We start from the raw sequence: 19,401 nt of genomic DNA on the forward strand, positions 1-19,401 counted from the left end.
CCTGATGCTTTCCCTGACCCTCAAAGCCTAGATTTCAGAAGACTAGTCTGTACGGTTAAATACTAAAATCAAGGACTTGTAAGTGAAGAATCAAGTTTGACGACGGCAGGCGCGGAGTAGAGTTGAACATCTCTGGTTTGAATGACACGATGCTGATGGGTCGGGAAAAAGTGCGGAGTACTAACCAAGCGGTTTTGATCTCTTTAGTCCCTACTTGCACGCCAGAGTCCGCGAAATCCTGTCCGACTGTGCCTTACCCATTTCTGTTCTAACCTTCTCCATCGTGGGATCCTATATCTTCAAGGAAATAGAAAGTAAGTCTGCTTGTTTACTCCCTGAATTACCAGGAGAAAGACATTTAAAACAGATGAAACTGGAAAGGAAAACAAGATTATTGGGAAGAACATTTTAAAAAAACAAAATTAAACCAAAGCTTTGCAGTATATTATTTCCTAAGTATTGTGTTTTCTCTCCTGACTAATTACGTCCCCAATTTCCTCAATTTAAGAGCGAATTCATGCAAAAACCTAATCAAGCAGAATTGCATTAAGTTTCTCCCAGTGAATATACTGAAGTCTGCCGTTTCATTTGAATGCAGTGTATAACCTGCATCAGTTTAGAAAGAGTTGATCTTTTCTGTTCTGCCAAAGAACAAAAGGACAGAGTAATTAGCAGGCAGGAAGGGTTGCCGCCAGCCGGACAGATGTGGTGTTGATGATCTCGGCCTGTCCTCTTTTCAGTGTGTACTCTCTATTTTCCCAATTAAAAACATAACGGTCCCGAGCATCTGGATGACTCCAAGACATGCAAGGAAATCTAAAAATGATAGGCCGTGCATTGGCCAAACAGATCAGCTTTTCCATATCAGGAAGATATAATGGACACAGGAACTGCTTTGTCCCATGTTGACGCACGTTGGGGGGTGGGGATGAGGAAACGTATGGAAACGGCTTTCTTGACGCGACGCTTGTTCCTTCCAGTTGGATTGTGGAACGGCAAATTGGACCGTGCAGTCTTTCCTCTAGTGACGATGGATTTCTTGCCGCTGGCTCAAGCCAGGCATGTCTTTATGCTCAACCCATTATTAGGCCTCTTGTTTGGTGAGCGAAAGTTATAAAAATCTTTATATTAGCAAATTGCTTACGGCAGAAGACCACACGGTGATGAGACAAATTGTAAGTCGCCTCCATTTCGGATCCAAAAATAGCCTCAAAAAGCAAGTTCCCTTACTTGTATTATCTTCCGGTTAAATAGGCACCATTATCTAAAAATTATGGGGGAGCAAGCCATTATTTGTCAAAGCTAGGGTGATTTTAATAAAACACCTTTTTATAGAGCTGTGATCTTGAGGGCCAGGAGGGGTCATTTAAAATCACCTGGTCTGATATCCAGCATAACACCTCTTTTCCTGTGTTCGCAGTGTCCAAATTTAACTACAACCCCTCTGAGAGCTTGTTTGTTCTGGCTCCGGTCCGTTCCCTCTCGATCGGCTCCGTGATGAGTGCAATGGGCTTGGGGTTCCTGCTTTCAATGCTGTTCTTCATAGAGCAGAACATCGTGGCGTCGCTCACAAACGCTCCAGAGAACAGGTAATGTTGTTAATCCCTTTCTTTTACAAACCAGGGTCATTTTTATAAACTAATCTAGCTTCGGGGCTGTGTTACCACATCGTTACAGGTAGCTTGGAATGGATTACAACCCCCACCCCAATTAGTCTTTGTGTGTGTGTGTGCACGCATGCACCCCTATAATCCAAATTCTTGATGCTTCAACGGATAGTTTACTTAAGTCCCACAAATTGCTGCTTTGGGCCATGTGTGCTTTTGGAAGGGATTTTTATAATGGGAAAGAATCTGCACAGGCCAGTATTGTGGTGTTTACTTCCAGAAATATCACTTTCACATAGGAGAAATGCAAAGTTCAAGAGGAGTGGTTGCTGCCCAATTGGTTGGTTCAGCCAACTGAGGATCTGAATAACTTGGAAACCTCTCAAGAAAAAAAAGATTCAGCTGAGCAGGACCCAAATTACCTTGGCATGTCTCAGATTAATCTTTGTTGGGCCAGAAAGGATAAATTATTTCAAATCGCCATTCGGGAAACAGACAATCGGGAAGCTCTTCATTTTTTTTGGAAGGCATCTTCCTGACCTGTTTGTCATATGATTGCAAATATGGATCGTCTAGTTGAAAACGGGAGGTGGGGTGGAGGAAGAGAGAGGAAGATGAAAGACACGGGTATTGCATTAACAGGACTACAATAAGGTGATTGGCTCAACTGCTTTCCTGTTAGCCTGAGAATATAGCACCCGCTACACTGGGTCGGACCAAAGGTCCGTCTAAGGCCAGTGTCCCTCCAGCACTAGCGTAAGGTGCTACAGCTAGGGAAGAGTGATGAAAAGCACAAATCCAGAGCGGTGTGGGTGGTAGCATCGCTGAGAGATCTAGGGGGTTTGGTGGGTCACAACCTCAAGGCAAATCGGGTGCAAAAATAGCAAGTGCAGTTTTGAGCCAAAGCAACAGGAGTCTTGGGCACGAGGAGGTGATTGTGCCACTCTACCTGATGGTGTTGAAGCCTCATTTGGAGTATTTTGCACAATTCTGGGTTCCACATTTTAGGAAGGATGCGGAGAAATTCGAGAGGGTCCAGAGGTAGGAAACAAAAACAAGAGGTTGGAAAGCAAGCTGGTTGAGAGGACGCGCTATGTTCAGGTTGGAGAAAAGGCTGGGCCAGCAGGCCCTGGAGGTCCCGTTTCAATGCATGCTTAGAGTCGTAGAGGTGAGAGCAGGGAGGGGGCACGTGTAGAGTCATCCATCCCCTCCCACTTACCAGCAGCCAGGTTCAGCACTGACGGTGGGTGCCTGTACACGTTCATTAACGTGCCGTACTTACGGCGTGTTAAGTTTTTTAGTACTCGGCTAACCAAGGACTCGACCAGTGCGCAGCAATTCGTGCTACTGCGCACGGGTTTTCTCAGACTCTAACTGCGCGGTAACCTAACGCTACTGTGCGGTAGTGTACCAGCTCCGGTTTTGCCCGGCACGCTACTGCACAGTTACCGTCTTGTGTAGACGCCCCCTGCGCTGACTTAATAGCGCGTGATGGAGCCGTCCTCCGTATATTTGTGTAAATCAGTGGTTTTCCCACGCTGGGAGTCCACAGACTGTCTAAGGGGTCTGCAAAAGATGATTATCATCAATCAGAAGTATGTGAAGACCCTCACTTACAGTTCACAGGGGTCCTCACCTTCTTTGGAGTCCCCTGTGGTGCAGCGGTGGACTCCTGGTCTGCTGCACAGGAGACCTGGGTTCAATTCCCAGATACTTATACACATACAGCCAGGGGGGCCCCACGTGCCTGGACCCAGTCTGGCCTTTGGATTCTGTCTCAGCGGCCAAAAGCAGGGTTGGAAAGGTCTGGGCAGCCTCCGCTCCTCCATACTTCTGCCTAGGCACATGCATGAAAGGTCTGGGTGACCTCTCATGCATACACCGTGATCCAGAAGGATTGACGGTTGCCGGAACATACGTCACCGTCATCTGAAATGTTTTAGGGGTCCGCAAATGATAAAAGGTTGAAAAACGCTGGTCTAAACTCTTCCCCCACCCCCCCTGCCCCCTTTCCCCTTTAAGCCTGTGGATTTAATGATCTCGCTTATTGTTGAAGTGCTATGGATGCACCTGTGCTACGACTGGCATTTGTGCAGCTCATGTCCTGTTTCAGTGTTTGGGCACGTTTAGATATTTCTCTTTAAACTAAGAGTGGTTTATCCAAGAAAAGAAAGGGGGCTACTGCAAGGTGCACCGCAGCTATGGTAATTTCAAAAGAAGTTTGAAATGGAAATGGAGCATTTGGAGCTGCGCTATCTTGCTGCTCTCTAATTCGGGATATGGAGGCAGACAAGGTCAGGCTGAGAGCAGAAGTGTTTAATGTATCCCTTATCTTACACAACTGATTTATGCACAGAATTGGAAATGAGACTTTGCAGTATTCAAATATCCCCTTTGATCTTTCCATACCGACTAGCATCAGATGGTGAGGGTGACTCGATGGGATTTTTTAAAATTATTATTATGGGGACACCGCAGGTTTTCTCAGTGAATGCCTTTATTACCCAAAGGAGGGAAGGGTGGCTCTTCTTGCATAACTATTGACGAAAAAAGCACTGAAAATAAAGTAATATTAGCACAGGGAAGGGCAGAGAAACTACTAGTCTGTGGCTGATCTAGGATTTATTTTCCACGGCCATTTGAATTTTCCTGTTCCCTCAGTTATACACCTATTTCAGGGGAGAGAGGTTGGCATAAATCTGGAATATAAATGGCTCATGAGTTGGCTTTTTTTCTTCCAAAATGGGGTTTTTTTTCCCATTGTTTGACTTAGAAAAATGTCACATGAAATTTATCTTTGTGACTTGAGATGGATGTGAGATGGGGTGTGTGAAAGTGGATCCCCTATGTATTTAAAAAAGGATTGAGAAGGGGTGTATCAAAGCGGATCTCCTAGCCTCATTGAAAAGTCGGTTTGGGGTTGTTCTGGTATGCTGGGGTGGGACGGCGGGGGTCGGGGAGAGGAGAAAACGTGCTTCCCACCCAAAAGCAGGTTGAGGTGCTTCGTTCTAAAACTAGCATTTGCGGTTCTGCATCATTGCAGCAAATGAGACGTGCCAACCTGTCTGTGTTGAACCGATCCTTGTGGTCTCTTATATTTCTGAGCTGAATCTCAGCATAATTAAGCTGATGTTTTATTGTCCATTACTTGCAAGTAGGATGGGCTGTCAACTGGATACTTTAAAAAAAAAAAAACCACATAAGGGAGTGTCCTATGGGACTGAATGGCCATGCAGGGCCATGTGGTGCTGGGCATCCAAGGACAGCCCAGAACAGCCCAGGCAATGCATTACTTTCTCCCTAGGACACTTGTTAGCCAAGAGAAAAACCTGTAAAAGGGCCAAGAGGGAAAAATAAAACCAGGGAAGCCTCAGGGGTGCTGGTGAAGCTTTAGCTGTGTGAGAGCGCCTGACCCCCCTTTTTTAGCATATGCCTGTAGGGGATGGCTAGACCCAGAGGAGACGGTTGACAAGCGCTATAGAGGCCTATTTTCTCAACAGATCTTCAGCAAGGATTTAACTGCACAGCTAATTCACTATTCCCATACGCACAGTGTAGTGAAAAAGCAAGGCTGGAAAACGTCAACTTGCTGGGTGAAGGTCTGAGCCACTCAAGGGGGGGTGGGAAGGAAAATGAAAATGCCGCAGCAGCCCTTGCTACAGCTGAGTGCAAGTACCAGCAATAAAAAAAAAAACAAAAAACCTAAAAAAATTAATCCTTCTGGCAGTTATTTTTAATGGCTTGCAAGACATTGCCATTAATATTACGGTAAAATGCTGATGAAGTTGATGACCAGACTTTTTTTTTTTTTTAACGGGCCCTGTTTTATTTGGGGTGACGCCATCGAAGACTGCTGTGAAATCTTGTTTTCCCACTTTGCAGTCTGTAAACCGGCCGGCACGTTCAACGCCGCGCGCACGGAGAACCGCCGTGTCCATGCAATCCTCGCTCAGCTGTAGCAAGTGCAGCCTCGTTACTACCTGAAGTGCACTTAAACAAACCACTTTATTAACAAGAGTTTATTTCAGGTTAGTGAAAGGCACAGCCTATCACTGGGACCTCCTCCTTGTAGCTCTGATCAACACGGGGCTGTCCGTCTTCGGGCTGCCCTGGATCCACGCGGCGTTCCCTCACTCCCCGATGCACGTCCGAGCGCTGGCCTACGTGGAAGAGAGGGTGGAAAACGGGCACATCTACGAGACGTAAGTAGCAGGGCAGCCGCCACGCCACGGATCTGAGGTCGGGTTAAAGAAGCCTGTTGAGCTAAGAAATGCAGAGGGGTTTTTCCCAGTGGCTTCCTTCGATCTTCTGGCTCGTAGACTCCAGTCTCTTCCTTTTTCATACGTTTCTTAGATTTTGGGGTCGAAAGGAACCTATTAGATCATCGAGTCCGACCCCCTGCATAGGCAGGAAAGACACCAAGTCATGTCACGAACTGATCAAGTGCTGCCTTAACTGCAGCAGTGATTTGTCTCCATTTCCCCTCGCTCTCCCCATCCCTACCGCAAAGCCACTCCAGGACCTCACTGCTCTGCTTAGGAGCCTCCGTCTAATTTCCAGCCTCAAATTAGTCACGGACGGTTTATACTCGTGTGTTCTTGTGCAAAGGTTGTCCTGTAGCTTAAATAGCTCATCTCCCTACCTCGCTTCCGATATGCTTGTACCAAGAGCAATCCAATCTAAGATGATTATTGGGTACCTTCAACTCTTACTTCGTTTCCACCTCAGATGTGCCAATTTGCACGTCTGCACCTTCTCCTCCCTTTTTTTCATTCTGCCTTTGCCTCGCTTTCTCATGGAAAGAAAGGAGGTTGAATGCAGCGGCAAGGTATTTTAGTTAGTCCGGGGACTACATTTAGATTATCTTTTTGCTCTTTACCCTCCCCTCCCTGCATAGCGGCTCAACATTGCCTTTGCTTGTTCTCTCTGTTTTATGTGGTTGAACATTTTGCTACCTTTGGTTTCCTTTTGCCGGTTTTACCTCGGCATGACTGCTGCTATTGATTCACCCAAGACGGCTTTCTTTTGCTTTTTCTCTCTCTCCTATAGGCTCTCCACTTATTCTACTAATAGCCCTCTTGAGATGGCTATTCAGACAGTTGTAAGGAAGAGGTCCAGCTCCAAACTTTTTCCTCTTTCCTTACAGTCTGGCCTTTAGACCCCGTAACTCCTCCGCATTCGGGTTCTTGAGCTCTTCAGCCCCGTTGTCTTTGCCAGCTCCTTGAATTTCTCAACTCCTTTCCATTTAACTAAAGCAGTGGTTCCCAACCCCGGGTCACAACCAACACGAGGGCCATGGGGGCAATGCCAGCGACACTGCATACAAAAGACGAGCCGCACCGCGTGCCGGGAGCTCCTTCCCCCCAGGGCCGACGCGCTCTGCTCCCAGCTGCAGGTCACGGGGGTGGAAAAAAGGTTGGGAACTGCTGAACGATAGCATCAGGCCTATTTGGTCGTCCTTGCTTTTGGTTGACACTGAATCGGCTCGTGCTCAGTAAGTACCCAGCATATTTTCTGTGACCAGCTCTTCTGCCGTATCATTGCAGCCTTCCAAAGTCGAATCCAAATAGCTTTAGCTGCTGTTGGTTCAGCCGACGTCTAGCAAAGGTGGCTGCTGTCACGTGTGCATATATCCGGGCAATTTTTTTTTTTCTTCGATCTTTTTAGTCCCCCGGATTAACACAATTCCCAATAGTGCTGCTCTGTATTATCGTAGACATCAATCCCTATTTGCACCCAACTCTTTAGGTCTATAAGACACCCTAAACTGCTCGAGTTGAGTCTCTCTTAATCCTTCCTCGAGTGATTTTTAAGCCACGCCAGTTCTCTTTTCACCCGTGCAACTTTTTCAATCTACGGCATCCTTGACCGTTGCTTCCCATCGCCTTTTTGTGGTCATGTTTCTGCCTCTTCCCTGAATATAGAGGGCACTTCCCTGAATATAGATACCCTCTCAGTGTCTATATTTCAGGAAGGATTGGTATTCTGCTGTGCTTCTACCCGTACCTGATTTCAGGTGCTGCACTAATAGTTCCCGTCTCTCTCTTTCTCTGCTTTTGTCCAGCCTCATGTTATTTTAACTTGTGTGTCTCTGACCTTTCTCAATTCCCTTGCCAGGCGGGCGCAGCCCTTTTGCTAACTGGATCACCGACCCGAGTGCTGCATCAATCAGTATTAGCGCCGTCTTCTCCTTCCTGTCCTTCCTCTCCCCCTCTGGTGAGCCTCTGGCCCTTATTAGAGCCGTCTCGCTGGCTCTTCTATTGACAGGCATCTCTCAACCCTTCGGCAGGACTGGGACCAGCGAGGGCTGATGTTCATAAGCTTACCTGGTGCATTTTCCTTTTGGGCTTCTGAGTTCACTCTGTTCAAAGGGGATCAGGAACATAAATGGCTACTTTTAAACTGGATTCTGAGCTAAAATTGAAGTGTTTTCTGCCTGTGTGAACTCCCATAGGGATCTTAAACCTCTTGTTTCTATTTTACTGTTCTGCAGAGCATCTCTATCATCTTCTCTCGTCTTCCAGCCTCACCGATGGGAAATGTGACTCTGAATTGGAAAATCAAAAAAAGTTTTTGTGGTGTTTTTTTTTTTAGTCTCTGGGTCCCAAAGCTCCCCTCTCTGCTCTCAGAAAAGAACTAAGCGGGGAAGGGCAGAGGAAGGAGGAGTCACAAAAAGGAAGCATAGTTTTATTTTGGTGCAGAATAATCTGGCATCAGTCTTATAGATGGTCCAAAACTTGGAGCCTGGACGTGGCAGAAAAACTAATTCAAGGCAGTGGGTCTGCGCCGTAAAGCCAGGAGGGGGTCATCTCTAATTCTGGGAGCTCCCTTGCCTGCCAAACTCCCTACAGATCTCTTTTAAGCATGCATGAACTTCAGTGGTATTTTTATTTTCCTGGGAATTACTAATGTGGCCGAATTGAGCGGTTCCCCCCACACCCCCCCACTCCAAACCAGCAAGCAAGGAAAATGGTGTTCCTGCCGTCTCTTTTCAAAAACTTACTCCCAAGCACGGTCTCGAGCTGCTTAAGGGAATGGGTCTTGGAAGTTTGTTTTAACATGGCCAAAATAGTGCATTTTTTTTTCCCCCTTTTATCTTGTTCTTAGAAACAGTTCGAACCATTTCATTTAAGCGTGCCAAAATAGTTCAGTCAGGAGCAGAAACCCAGAATGGGAACTTTTTGATTCAGATCTGGCAAAGTTAAGAGCAACTGCGAGTGTGTTTGGATGAGGACAGGTATCGGGCACCTTATAACTAATAGGCTTTTCCCGCAAGCCTCCTGGAGCAGAGAGCCGTGTCCGCAGCACTCTGCATCAAGACCGTTTATCATGCCTGGACCACTAATGAGATCAGAACAAGCCTCAGTGCTGCCGTTCCTAAATCTGTCAGCAAAGGAGACCAGAATTTCTTTGCCACGTTGGATTTTCTAATTGCTTTGGTGGGAAGAACGAAATCTCTTGGCTTTTTCCTTTCCTAAATCTTCCAGCCCCTGCTTCTGCTTGGCCTCATTTGCGTTGCTCCGCTCGTCTCTGAGGATGCCGACCTCGAGCCCTCTTTCATCTTTCTCACGGGTTGTGTTATTCGTGCAGCCCCTACCTGCTGGAATAATCCTTCCAAACCTTTATTTGCCAAGCCATCTTCCTTTCCATCTTCAAAGCCCTTCTTAAAACCTCCTCGCTGCCACCAAAAAGGGGAGATGGGGAATGAAATCCAGCAGAAGATGAATAGGAGCTTTAAGGTCCCTGCAGCCCCGAACAGCCTTTCCCATCACCCTTTTTTCCCCCCTTGCCTCCGAACAACCCCTCTGGTTGTTGCACGTCCAGTCCGGGCAGCCAGCCTTGCTGTTTATTTGTTGCACTTGGCTTGCAAAGAACCCAGCACATTTTCTGAATTCTCAAACGAAGAGATAATATTCAGATAGGTTTGCAAGCCAGGAGGTTGCCCAGAGCTTGACCTGTTTCCATGAAACAATGTTAATCTCCCATTGTATTCTGCTCAACAATGCAGAGGGGCGAGGGAGTGCTTCCTAGACACACTCGCTGTTTCCTGGACCAGGCGAGCCAAAAAATGTATTTCTTCTCTCCTTTTTTTTTTTTTCTATTGACTGGGCTCGTGTGCAACAGGTACATGTTCCTGGTCCAAATAGCTCCTGAATGGCCACCATCATTTGGGTTGAAAAGCCATCCAATTCTAGCAAAGAGATGCAGAGCCTTCTAGTTTGTCTGAAGGCTGCTAATCTACAGCAAGCCAGGCCTGGTGTAGATTGGGAGATAACTCATTCTGTCTCCCTTGCTGCTGTCTGATTCCTCCAAACATGCTTACAGATTTGGGGTTATTTTTTTGCTAGCTAGTACGATGGGGAAAACCTCTCTTCTCTCCCTTTGGATGCTCTGGGCAGTGATTTTTATATGTTTGCAAGAGTCTGGACAATGGAATATAAGGCTCCAGTTTCTGCTGTTTGGAGGAATAGCTAGTAATAAGGCTCCAGTTTCCACTATTTGGATGCACCTGGGGCTTTTGGAGGGCAATTCCTTTAATGTTCCCTCTACTTATCTCTCATTTTAAGTCTTAATCCTGGATATTGTGACAGGTCTGTTCCCTTGTTCGCCCGTGGACTTGAACTGTTTGTGCCTCCTCCCCTTTGACACTTAGCCCTTCGCCTTTAGATTTGGTAGCTGCCTGTCCCAATTCTGCTGCAACCGGGGTGCACGCATACCACATTTTTTTTCCACCCCCCAGTTGGGCGCAAAACTTAACCCAGCCACTCCTTCCGGTTAAGGGCTCAGCTGTCCAAATAGAAAGCAGGTGGAAGGCTGCTTCACTTGAACGACCTTCAGTTTTCTGAGTTCAAATCCTCATCTCCCCACAACCTAAACGCTGCATTCCTGCATGTAATATAGGGAAGTGAGTCATGGGGGCTTATAGTTCATCTTGGCTTATGGCATGGAAGTAGTCCCGATTTTTTTTTTTTGTGCAAGAATTTATCACTGAAAGAATTCACCCTGCAGGGCAGGAAATCTCTTCTAGGACCAAAGGAATTGTGAAGCCCCAGAAATGCATATGTATTAACCAGAAAAATGTGTCCTATTAGTTTTCCACCCCTGTGTTGCTTAAACACTTTAGCAGGAACGGGTAGAGGTCATCTGGAGTACAAGGTTTCAGCCTTGTTGGCCACAAGAAGGTGCTAAACGGTCTTCAGTCCAGTTGCCTCCATGCTGAAATAAGCAGGACTTGCCCAGTTGTTACCTGCTGAATTGGTGGATGTTTTCTCATAAGGAAACCAAATAAATAAAACCGTTCACTTCTTTTAATAGTCCTAGGAAATGAGAATTTCCTTTTTATGCTATTTTTGGTAGGTGCAGGGGACCCACGGGTGGAAACGTTCACGTTCAGAGCAGCCGCATTTCTTCGCCTTATCTTCTTTTCCAGCTTGTCACGAGAGGGGTTACTCCGTTTCAGCTGTGACGGCCGTATATCAGCCAGCGTGTTTCTAAGCGCCCGGGTGCTGCTTCTGTCATTTATTTTCCTTTTCAGTGAAAAGTCAGCCTATGTCATCTGCCAACATCTGGAACTTTTGCATCGACTGCATTTTTAGCATAGCAGCAAGCAGTTTGCAAAGAGGCCGCTGCAAGTCCACAGCAGGATTTAGGTTGGCAATTCCCTACGCCATATTCTGAACGTTTTCCCTGACAAAGGGGATCCTCGTGTTTATCAAAAACACTGCCTTACTTAGTCACAACTGGGGTTTTTTTAGGTTTTTTGTTTATTTTTTTTTTTCCATGTGGTTCACTTACTAGTTGATGCAACAGCCAGAGAACTGATTCCTCTTGGATTAAAAAAAAGTGCTGTGTATATACAGCAGTTCAGCCTGGAGTCGGGTAACGCCAGGACGGATTACCCTGCACAAAGACGGCTTGAGCCTGTTTACAGCACTTCTGCTTCACTCCTGGCAGAAGCCTAATGTAGTTCAAACTCAGGTAGGACCTGTGGAGCTCGGGAGAAAACGAGCGCAGAGGGAAAACAGTATCAACCTACTGGTGCTGGGCCCTGGCTCTTGTCCAGCAGCTGTGTTGTTCTGAGTTGCGGGCTAAATGCTTGGCCCGAGTCCAAGAGGATTGCATCTTCTAAAGCATTTGCCTTTTGGCTGGAGATAACTCAACGCAAGCGGGATGTGTAATCCTCGAGTCTCACGTGTCCTGGGAGACTCCCCACGTGAGTAAGTCTCAACAATAGGCAGGCACAGTTCTTTGGGTAAATGTGATACATTTAATTAAACCAGCTAAATAGTTGGAAAAGTTTGTTCTTTGCAAGCTTTTGAGTCTCGGCAATAAGCACGCACGCTAAGTTGTTCCCTTTCTGTCTCTTGCTCTCGCGTCGCTGCCGCCTCCAGCATCGTGAGCGTGAAGGAAACCCGACTGACCAGCCTCGTGGCCAACTTCTTGGTGGGGCTTTCGCTCTTGCTGCTGCCTTTCCCTCTGCAGTGGATCCCGAAGCCAGTCCTCTATGGCCTCTTCCTGTACATCGCCCTGACCTCCATTGACGGGAATCAGCTCTTCGAGCGAGTGGCCCTCTTGCTGAAAGAGCAGGTACGTGTTCGCTTCGGTGCGCTAGAGCTTGGGTACGAAGCTCTTCTCCGACACGGCTCCTCCTGTTTGGAAACCTCGCCATTACATAGCCCTCGATTGCAGGTTTTAGACACCTTCTCATGCGCACATCAGGGACGCTGCTTAGTATGTGCAACCACAACAATATTTGCAGGATAGTATGCCTCCATGGGATTCCCACTCTCCCTCTGCTAAATCTGACAGGCTTATATGCTATATATGTTATGTGCTATATGCTGCTTGCTTTCGAGGAACTTCTCTTGTGTGCCCTGCTCTTTTTTTTTTTTTTGTATTTCTCATAGTTTTTCTTGTAATATTGTTGATCATGGGCAAACAAGGCAAGAAGCCTTTCCCAGCTTGAATCCCTTCTCACAATACAGGCTTCATGTTTGATTCCCTCTGCCTTGCTCTGAACCTCTAGGGATAAATTAATAGGCTTATATGCCTAAAGCATTATGCCCCTAAATCACTTTGAGCCTTTGGGCTGCAGTGTGTTTGACAGTCAGTCAAGTCTGATTCTCCAACGTGAGCATGCAACTCCTGGTAAAGAAATTAGAAAGCCGCATTTGGCCTAGCAGCTTGACATCCTTTAAAAAAAAACCCAATAAAAAAATGGGCAAAATGGCCCAGTGTAAAACCACATCTCTGTGCTGTGTGGTATTAAGCGCTTGTAAGCCTTCGGGACAGGCTGAGGACTTTGAGCACAAATGCAAAATGAAGAACGACTATAGTGATGGGCATTCAGTTAAGCAGGCTTCCCTCGATGTTGGAAGTCCATCAGGCCAGAAATGGGCTTGCCCGTAAATTTTTTTTTGTTCTCCGAACGACTTGGGAAACCTAACCTAGTCTTTACAGTTCTTGCCCCTTTCTCCACAGACACAATTGTTTCTCTCCAAAAACATGCCAGCTGCTAATGAGATGCATAGGCCACGTCCAGACACACGTGGATGTTTCACTTCCCAAGGAAAATTAGAGGTGGCACAGCTTGCCCTGGGGAACTCCCATGCCACATATGCTCTGTGTGCCAAGTTGCCCCAGGTGGGGTAGGGGAGGCTGGGGCTAGCACTGGTCTGACCCCAGCAGCCTTACCTGGGGTCCTGGGGCTGCAGCAGCGGTGAGCCTGGCCAGGAGCTGAGCGTAGCTCTCGCTGGCCAGGCTCTGGGCAGCTCGTGGTGCTGCCGCGTGCGCCACTCTTCTTTTTTTCATGGGTTTTTTTGAGCCCTGTGGCATCCACAGAGGTAAAAAAAAGTCCCTGCCCAAAGGGATCTTAACAAAAACAGATGCACAGGAATGGAAAAAATAAAGACAGCAGTTTAAATGGTGGCCAAAGAGTGATGGTCAGGTCATTGCTTGGGACTTGTTTAGTATTATTTTGACTTTTTCTTTGTTTTTACCTTTACAATGCAACTGGCTTAAATTTTGCCATTAACTGCTTTTAAAATAAGGCCTTCGGAAACTCCATATGCTGCTCCTCAAGCAAATTTCCCCTTCCCAGAGCGTGCATAGAAGTGACGAGCTTTGAAACGCATTTCTCCAGAGCGCAAAGCGTGGTGGATTATGCTTGTTTCTTGTATCGAAGACCAACTATAGTGCCTGCTGAGTAGAAAACTATAAAGAAGCTCTTCTCTTTATTGAGAGAGAAGCCAGGCCGGAGATACGGTGCAAACTATTCAGCTGCCGCGATGGCGGAGTTGGGTTAACCCTCTCATAGCTGTAGCTGTTGGCTGAGCCCTGCAGCTTGTGCCTGAAGCAGCAAGGGAGCCGCTGGTGGTATTTTGATGAGGCTTGTGATACAGAAACAGCACTTTATTCTCAGGAAGTTGTATAAAGAACTAACAGGCTTGCTACTGCCCTTGCACGGGTCTGGGCTGTCACCTTCTGTGATGTAGAAGTACTTCTCCTGGAAACAGTGTCCAGGAGCTGTGGCATCCCAGGAGATTAGCTGCCTTGCCCACACTGTCTTAGAAACTTCCTGGTGCCACGCTTTCTGGATCCTGTTCCCAGGAGAATTTACTGTCACAAATTCAGCCATGAGTGTTTTAAAAAAAAAAAAAAATCTTTTTTTTTTTCCTACATCCTACCTTCCAGACGTAGAGTGCATGTTTTATCTGGGGATGTGTTGTATGCGGGAATGTATGGCATCATAGCAATACCAGATGCAGGTCAGTGAACTTGAAGAATAAATGAAACTAATGGCAGAGCAGAACATTGTTTAAACATAAGTTTTAATGATTGAATTGTGAATATAAATATGCTGGATGTGTATATGTGAAACAAATTAAATGCAGGTTTTAAGCGAGCAGGTCAAAAATAAGTTGCTGTTTCAGTTGCTTGTTAAGGCTTTGTCTGTGCTATGGGTCATGCAGACTTATCAGGGCCAGCTTTAAACTAGGGAGCTTGGGAGCTGATACCATTTACAGCATCAGTTTGCTCTGGGGCTGCATAATCTGACTGGGAAGCTGATTAAATGCAGTTAATGAAGAGCTCAGCGTAGGCTCGTGTCACTGCACTTCTATGGGACTTGAGCTGACCGATTTTACTAGCTTGAGTCTTCCTAGATGAGCTGCAGCCCAGATGTACCTTAAGTCTTGATTTTGGTATTACGTTCCTTTAGCAGTAGATGAGGTATTCCTGCCCCGATTTAGGTGATAGTGAAGTCATCTATCTTTGCAAGCAAAAACCTGCACCGCCTTCCTCAAAACTTGACATCTTGACGTGTCAAAATTCTTCAATTCACCTTTTTTGTGGAGCGCTTTCAGAAACCATTTATGCTTCGCAGGTAATAAGTAGGTAGCTGACTTCCATGGTCCAGCGCTGTTCCAGATTGCTCCTGGGGAGAGCCGATTTTGAAATTCTTGGAGCAGCTTTGCTTTGGAAAAATGGAGCTTTATTGAAATGGAAACCATTTCTTAAGACCGCACCGATTTTCACTGGAACTTTTAACCGAGTGAAAGTCTATAAACAGTTTGCTTCTACGTTCCCGCTCCAGTATCAAAACCGTTTTCACGTTGCCTTGTTAGATCAAAATGTTTTTAGGTATTTTTACGTAGATGAATGAAACGCCAGCAGAGTTAAACGGCTTTTGTTGCACCGTTCCAGGATGGAAACATTGGTTTTGATGTGGATCGAGAATGGATTTTGGCATCCCACGTTTCTAACCAGTTCAACCGACAAGCCGAGCTGGTCACTAACTGCTTCTTGTTATTGCCCTTCCAGCTTGTCTACCCTTGACGTGATAACCAGGGGCAAATCTTGGGCTCCCTGGCAAATACTCCTATAGTCTTCCAGAAGCCCCGAAATTGGGCCTCGAGGGGAAGAGCGCCCTAATTGTATTTGATGTCTCTTATCAAAACCTATGGTTACCTGGGATTTCCAGGTATTATGGATGTCATTAAGTATATTGATTTTTTTTTTTTTTAATTATTATATATATTTTTACTAAAAGCTGGAAACCTGCTATATTTATAGAGCATGGTTTCAGTGCGGCTTGCACCACGCTTAGGAAATCCTGGGTATTTTCAAATAGGAATGGCAATCCCAACGCTCCAAGATCTGTTCAGCCCTGTGCCTACACTAGCAGGCATCTCGAGCCTCATTTGGGGTCTAGAGTCAATCCAGTGGTTTCCCCGTGTGCGGCTCGCCATGCTTTATTTCGGTCTTAGGGGAGAAGGTGGGAAGCTCGAGGCATAGCCGTCCTGCATTCATGACGGGGTTGGGCTAGAGGACACGAGATCCCTTCCAGCCCTCTGAATCCTTTTGAAAATGGCAAGGAGCCCGTTCCGACATAGAAAACAAGCTGCATAGCTGGAGCAACACCCAAACACATCTGCCGAACATCACTGCGTGAGACAAATCCTCCCCCACCCCCCGAGTATTTGCTGTTAGTGCAGCGGCTGATCAGCATACCCAAGGACAACTCTTTACTGTATTTATATCAGTATAACTTCTTGCACTCCAGATGTTCCCCAAGGCAATCCGAGCTGTGCGTTTTCCCCGTGTCTTTTCTTTCTGCTGAACCTTCTTCTGTTTTTTCAGCGGTGTTGCCAGAGGCATTAGCTTTAACCCCCAAAGCCCTGAATTATGCCCCCACCTTTTTTTTTTTTTAAAGCTCATATTTGGCTTTTTAATTTTTCATTGGGATTTTGCCACGGTTTGCTGTGTAGCTGCAGCATAGCCCTTGCCGATGTGTGAAATGAGTCATCGCAGTTGTGCGTGTTAATGGTTTCTTAAAAAAAAAAATGATTTTCTCTACAGCACATGCCATGCCCTTGAGCCCAGAATGAACCGACTTGTTGCTGACACCTCGCTTTGTGTGTGTGTGTGTGTGTGTGTGTGTGTGTGTTTTGTTTTTTTTTCTTTTTCTCCAGACTGCTTATCCACCGACCCATTACATTCGCCGAGTCCCTCAGCGGAAAATCCACTATTTCACAGGCTTGCAGGTCCTCCAGCTCTTCATCCTCTGTGGATTTGGGATGTCGCCGTTACCCTACATGAAAATGATTTTCCCTCTCATTATGATAGGAATGATCCCAATCAGGTAAGATGCTCTCTGAGCGGGCGATATTTCACTGCGAGGCCTCCCCGGGCTGCTTTTGACTTCGGGCTGGGCAGCCCCTTGCTCTTCTGAGACTTGGTTGTCATCCTTGACTCTGTTCTGGGTGCTGGGTTGGGTCCTAGGGTGAGGCTCCTGCTCTGCCTCTTCTCCCCCCCCCCCCCCCCCCCCCAGTGGCCTTTGGCCAATAAGGTGGTCCAGAGGAACCCAAATTAAGTGTTCCCTTCATGATAATGCAGCATCGGCTTCCCACCCGACTCGAAGGCATAAGATTGGTTGCTAAGAACATTTGGAAAATGTCTTTGAGGAAGATGGAAAAAATTAGGGCCCAATCCTGACTTATTGATACAGCTCTCAGGATTGCTGGGATCTCCAGTTAGATCCAGATAAGGCTCCAACAGGCAGCCTTTTATTTATTTTCATTTTTTTTTTTAAAGGGCTAAAGCTCACCAAAATCAGTGGAAGTTCAACCTTGGAGTCCCTTTTAACCATCTGGCCCTAAGTAACCCTCCCTTCTCTTTTGCTGCTGCCCTTATTTGCTGGTTTTCCAGAAAAACTGAGACTTACTTGCCCCAGCTGGGTACAAAAAAAAAAAAAGAAAGTGTTTCCTAATACCGACGAGTGTGTCTGCGATGCTCCACATGGTGCAGCATTGTAGTGTAGTGTATAGGTGTATCCTGCATTTCAGAGCTAGACTAGTGTCAGCCTTACTGACCTAGCACTTGTCTCTGTCCACCTGAAGAGTTCCCTTGGGCTGGTTGATGAGTCTAGCTCCCATATGCCTCGGATGCAGTGTTGTGCCAAGCAGGGGTCTGTAGCCCTATTAGGTGTGGCTAATACAGGGTAAGTCCCGAGAGAGGGCCACATTTGTATGGTCACCCTGCCTTATTGCCCAGCATAACTCTGGCATTTCTTACACACACCTGGTCTTCACTGTCCACTGATCACGTGCATTATAAGAACGTCTCCAGTCCCCAACCAAGTCTGCGACTCCGCTTCGTCGTAGCAATGGCCCCGGCCCCAGAGAGACTAACACGGGGGCAGGAAAAAGGAGAGAAAATCACTCTCCCTTTCTCAAACTTGGGGAAAGTGAGATGCGCGACAAGTCAAGCGACTTGCCAGGGGCCCCACACGTCCTTTTGTATCGGAGCTGGGGACTGCCGCTAAAAACAGCGAGTCCCAGCCTAATGGCTTAGCTGAGAGACCCACCACGATCCTCTTTCCTTTTCTGGAGGCAAAACACAATCTTCACCTATTGTGTTGGACCCACCCACTGCAATCCCCTTGCTTAGGAGGATTTCCAAGTTTCTCTCTGAACAGTATCTTCTTTTTTTGGGAGATTCTCTCCATGGTGTCTAATTTAGAGAAAAGCAAGCTTGCATTTCCGAGGCATACCCCCCCCTCCCCTCCCTTTAAAGCCCTTGTATCTTGAACCAGATCAATTTGTGGAATTCAGGGCATTTTTCTGCAGAGCCTAACCTTCCAAATTCCTTTCCTGGCTTTCTGTTGAGAAAGTATTTCCATATTCAAAGTGAAGTTGTTACTGCTGCTGCGTTTTGTTTATTTAAATAGCTAAAGTAACTTCCTGTGCTGTTCTGGAGGCAGAGGCATTCGTGCACAAGTGGCTAGTTGAATTTATTAAGGGGAGAGACTTTTCAGATGGCCTGGAGCAATGCTTAGTGTTTGCTTTGCTTAAATGGGTTTCTCTGAATGGGCCAGATCGGGACCAGAGCCCTTCTGTGCCGTGTACTGTACACCCTATTTACTGACGTACCACATGCGTCTTCCCCCGCCTCCTTAAAAAAAAAAAAACCCCAAAAAATCATCCCTCCAATATTGCAGTGCATGTCTTAAGCAAGAAAGCTCATCCCTTTTTTTTTATGGTGTATAGCAGGGTAGAGTAGAACAAGCAGATGGTGTGACTCTCCTTCCACTTCTCCTTGGGGTGGCAAACAGCAGGGGCAGAGGCCTGTGTTAACCCTTCCTTAGCCACTGAGTAGATTTTGGCTGAGGAGCCAGTGAGCTGCTGCATGCAGTCTGCTGCATCGTGAAAAGACTGGTGGAGTGGAAACAGCCTTTGTTATTTACAGGAACTTTTATATACAAAAGCTGTTTATAGTTGGGGGGGAATGATAATTCTTGCTCCAGCCCTTGCAAGGGTCTGGGGCCCAGCTCTGAGCACCAGGGAGTTCCCACTGCCTCACCCAGGCTGTCTCCTGGGATGCCGCACTTCCTGGACACAGTTTCCAGGAGGACTTGCTCTTTCCGAGTTGGCCTGGAAAACATCACGTTTTATCTGGGGGCATGTGGGGAACTATGGGGAGACCCTCCATGCCTCAAAGACCCTTTGGAGACGTGACGCAATGGATAGGTGCAGAATACCATGGAGCTGGCCAAAGAGGTAGATGCCTGGATGCAATAGCTGCACTGCCGTCTTTGGCAATTATACCAGGGTGTGTGAAATGTGGTGCCTCTGCAGCCTGAGCACCTTCAGGTTTGTGGCCTCAGCTTTCTCATTTAAAGAAATTTTCTAGGCCGAACACCTAGAAGCCAAAAAACCCCCCTCAAATTATATATCCATCCATCCATCCATCTCATCCCCATCTATCTATTCCCAGAGTGTCAGATCTATCTATC

General features: G+C 46.7%; 1 protein-coding gene across 5 annotated transcripts in view; it reads left to right on the plus strand.

Annotated features, from left to right (window-relative positions):
• SLC4A11 (solute carrier family 4 member 11) overlaps window positions 1–19,401 on the plus strand; it is a 213,402-nt gene that overhangs the window by 185,344 nt on the left and 8,657 nt on the right. For 4 of the 5 annotated variants that reach the window (XM_059721424.1, XM_059721427.1, XM_059721426.1 and 1 more), the window contains 5 exons: window positions 208–314; window positions 1,421–1,589; window positions 5,624–5,809; window positions 11,999–12,194; window positions 16,580–16,749. In XM_059721424.1, coding sequence (XP_059577407.1) covers window positions 208–314; window positions 1,421–1,589; window positions 5,624–5,809; window positions 11,999–12,194; window positions 16,580–16,749 — 828 coding nt within the window. The remainder of the gene's footprint in view (window positions 1–207; window positions 315–1,420; window positions 1,590–5,623; window positions 5,810–11,998; window positions 12,195–16,579; window positions 16,750–19,401) is intronic. The other variant, XM_006276075.4, reaches the window with a different exon arrangement.

Source organism: Alligator mississippiensis, chromosome 2, assembly GCF_030867095.1.
Source record: "Alligator mississippiensis isolate rAllMis1 chromosome 2, rAllMis1, whole genome shotgun sequence".
Lineage (NCBI taxonomy): Eukaryota > Metazoa > Chordata > Crocodylia > Alligatoridae > Alligator > Alligator mississippiensis.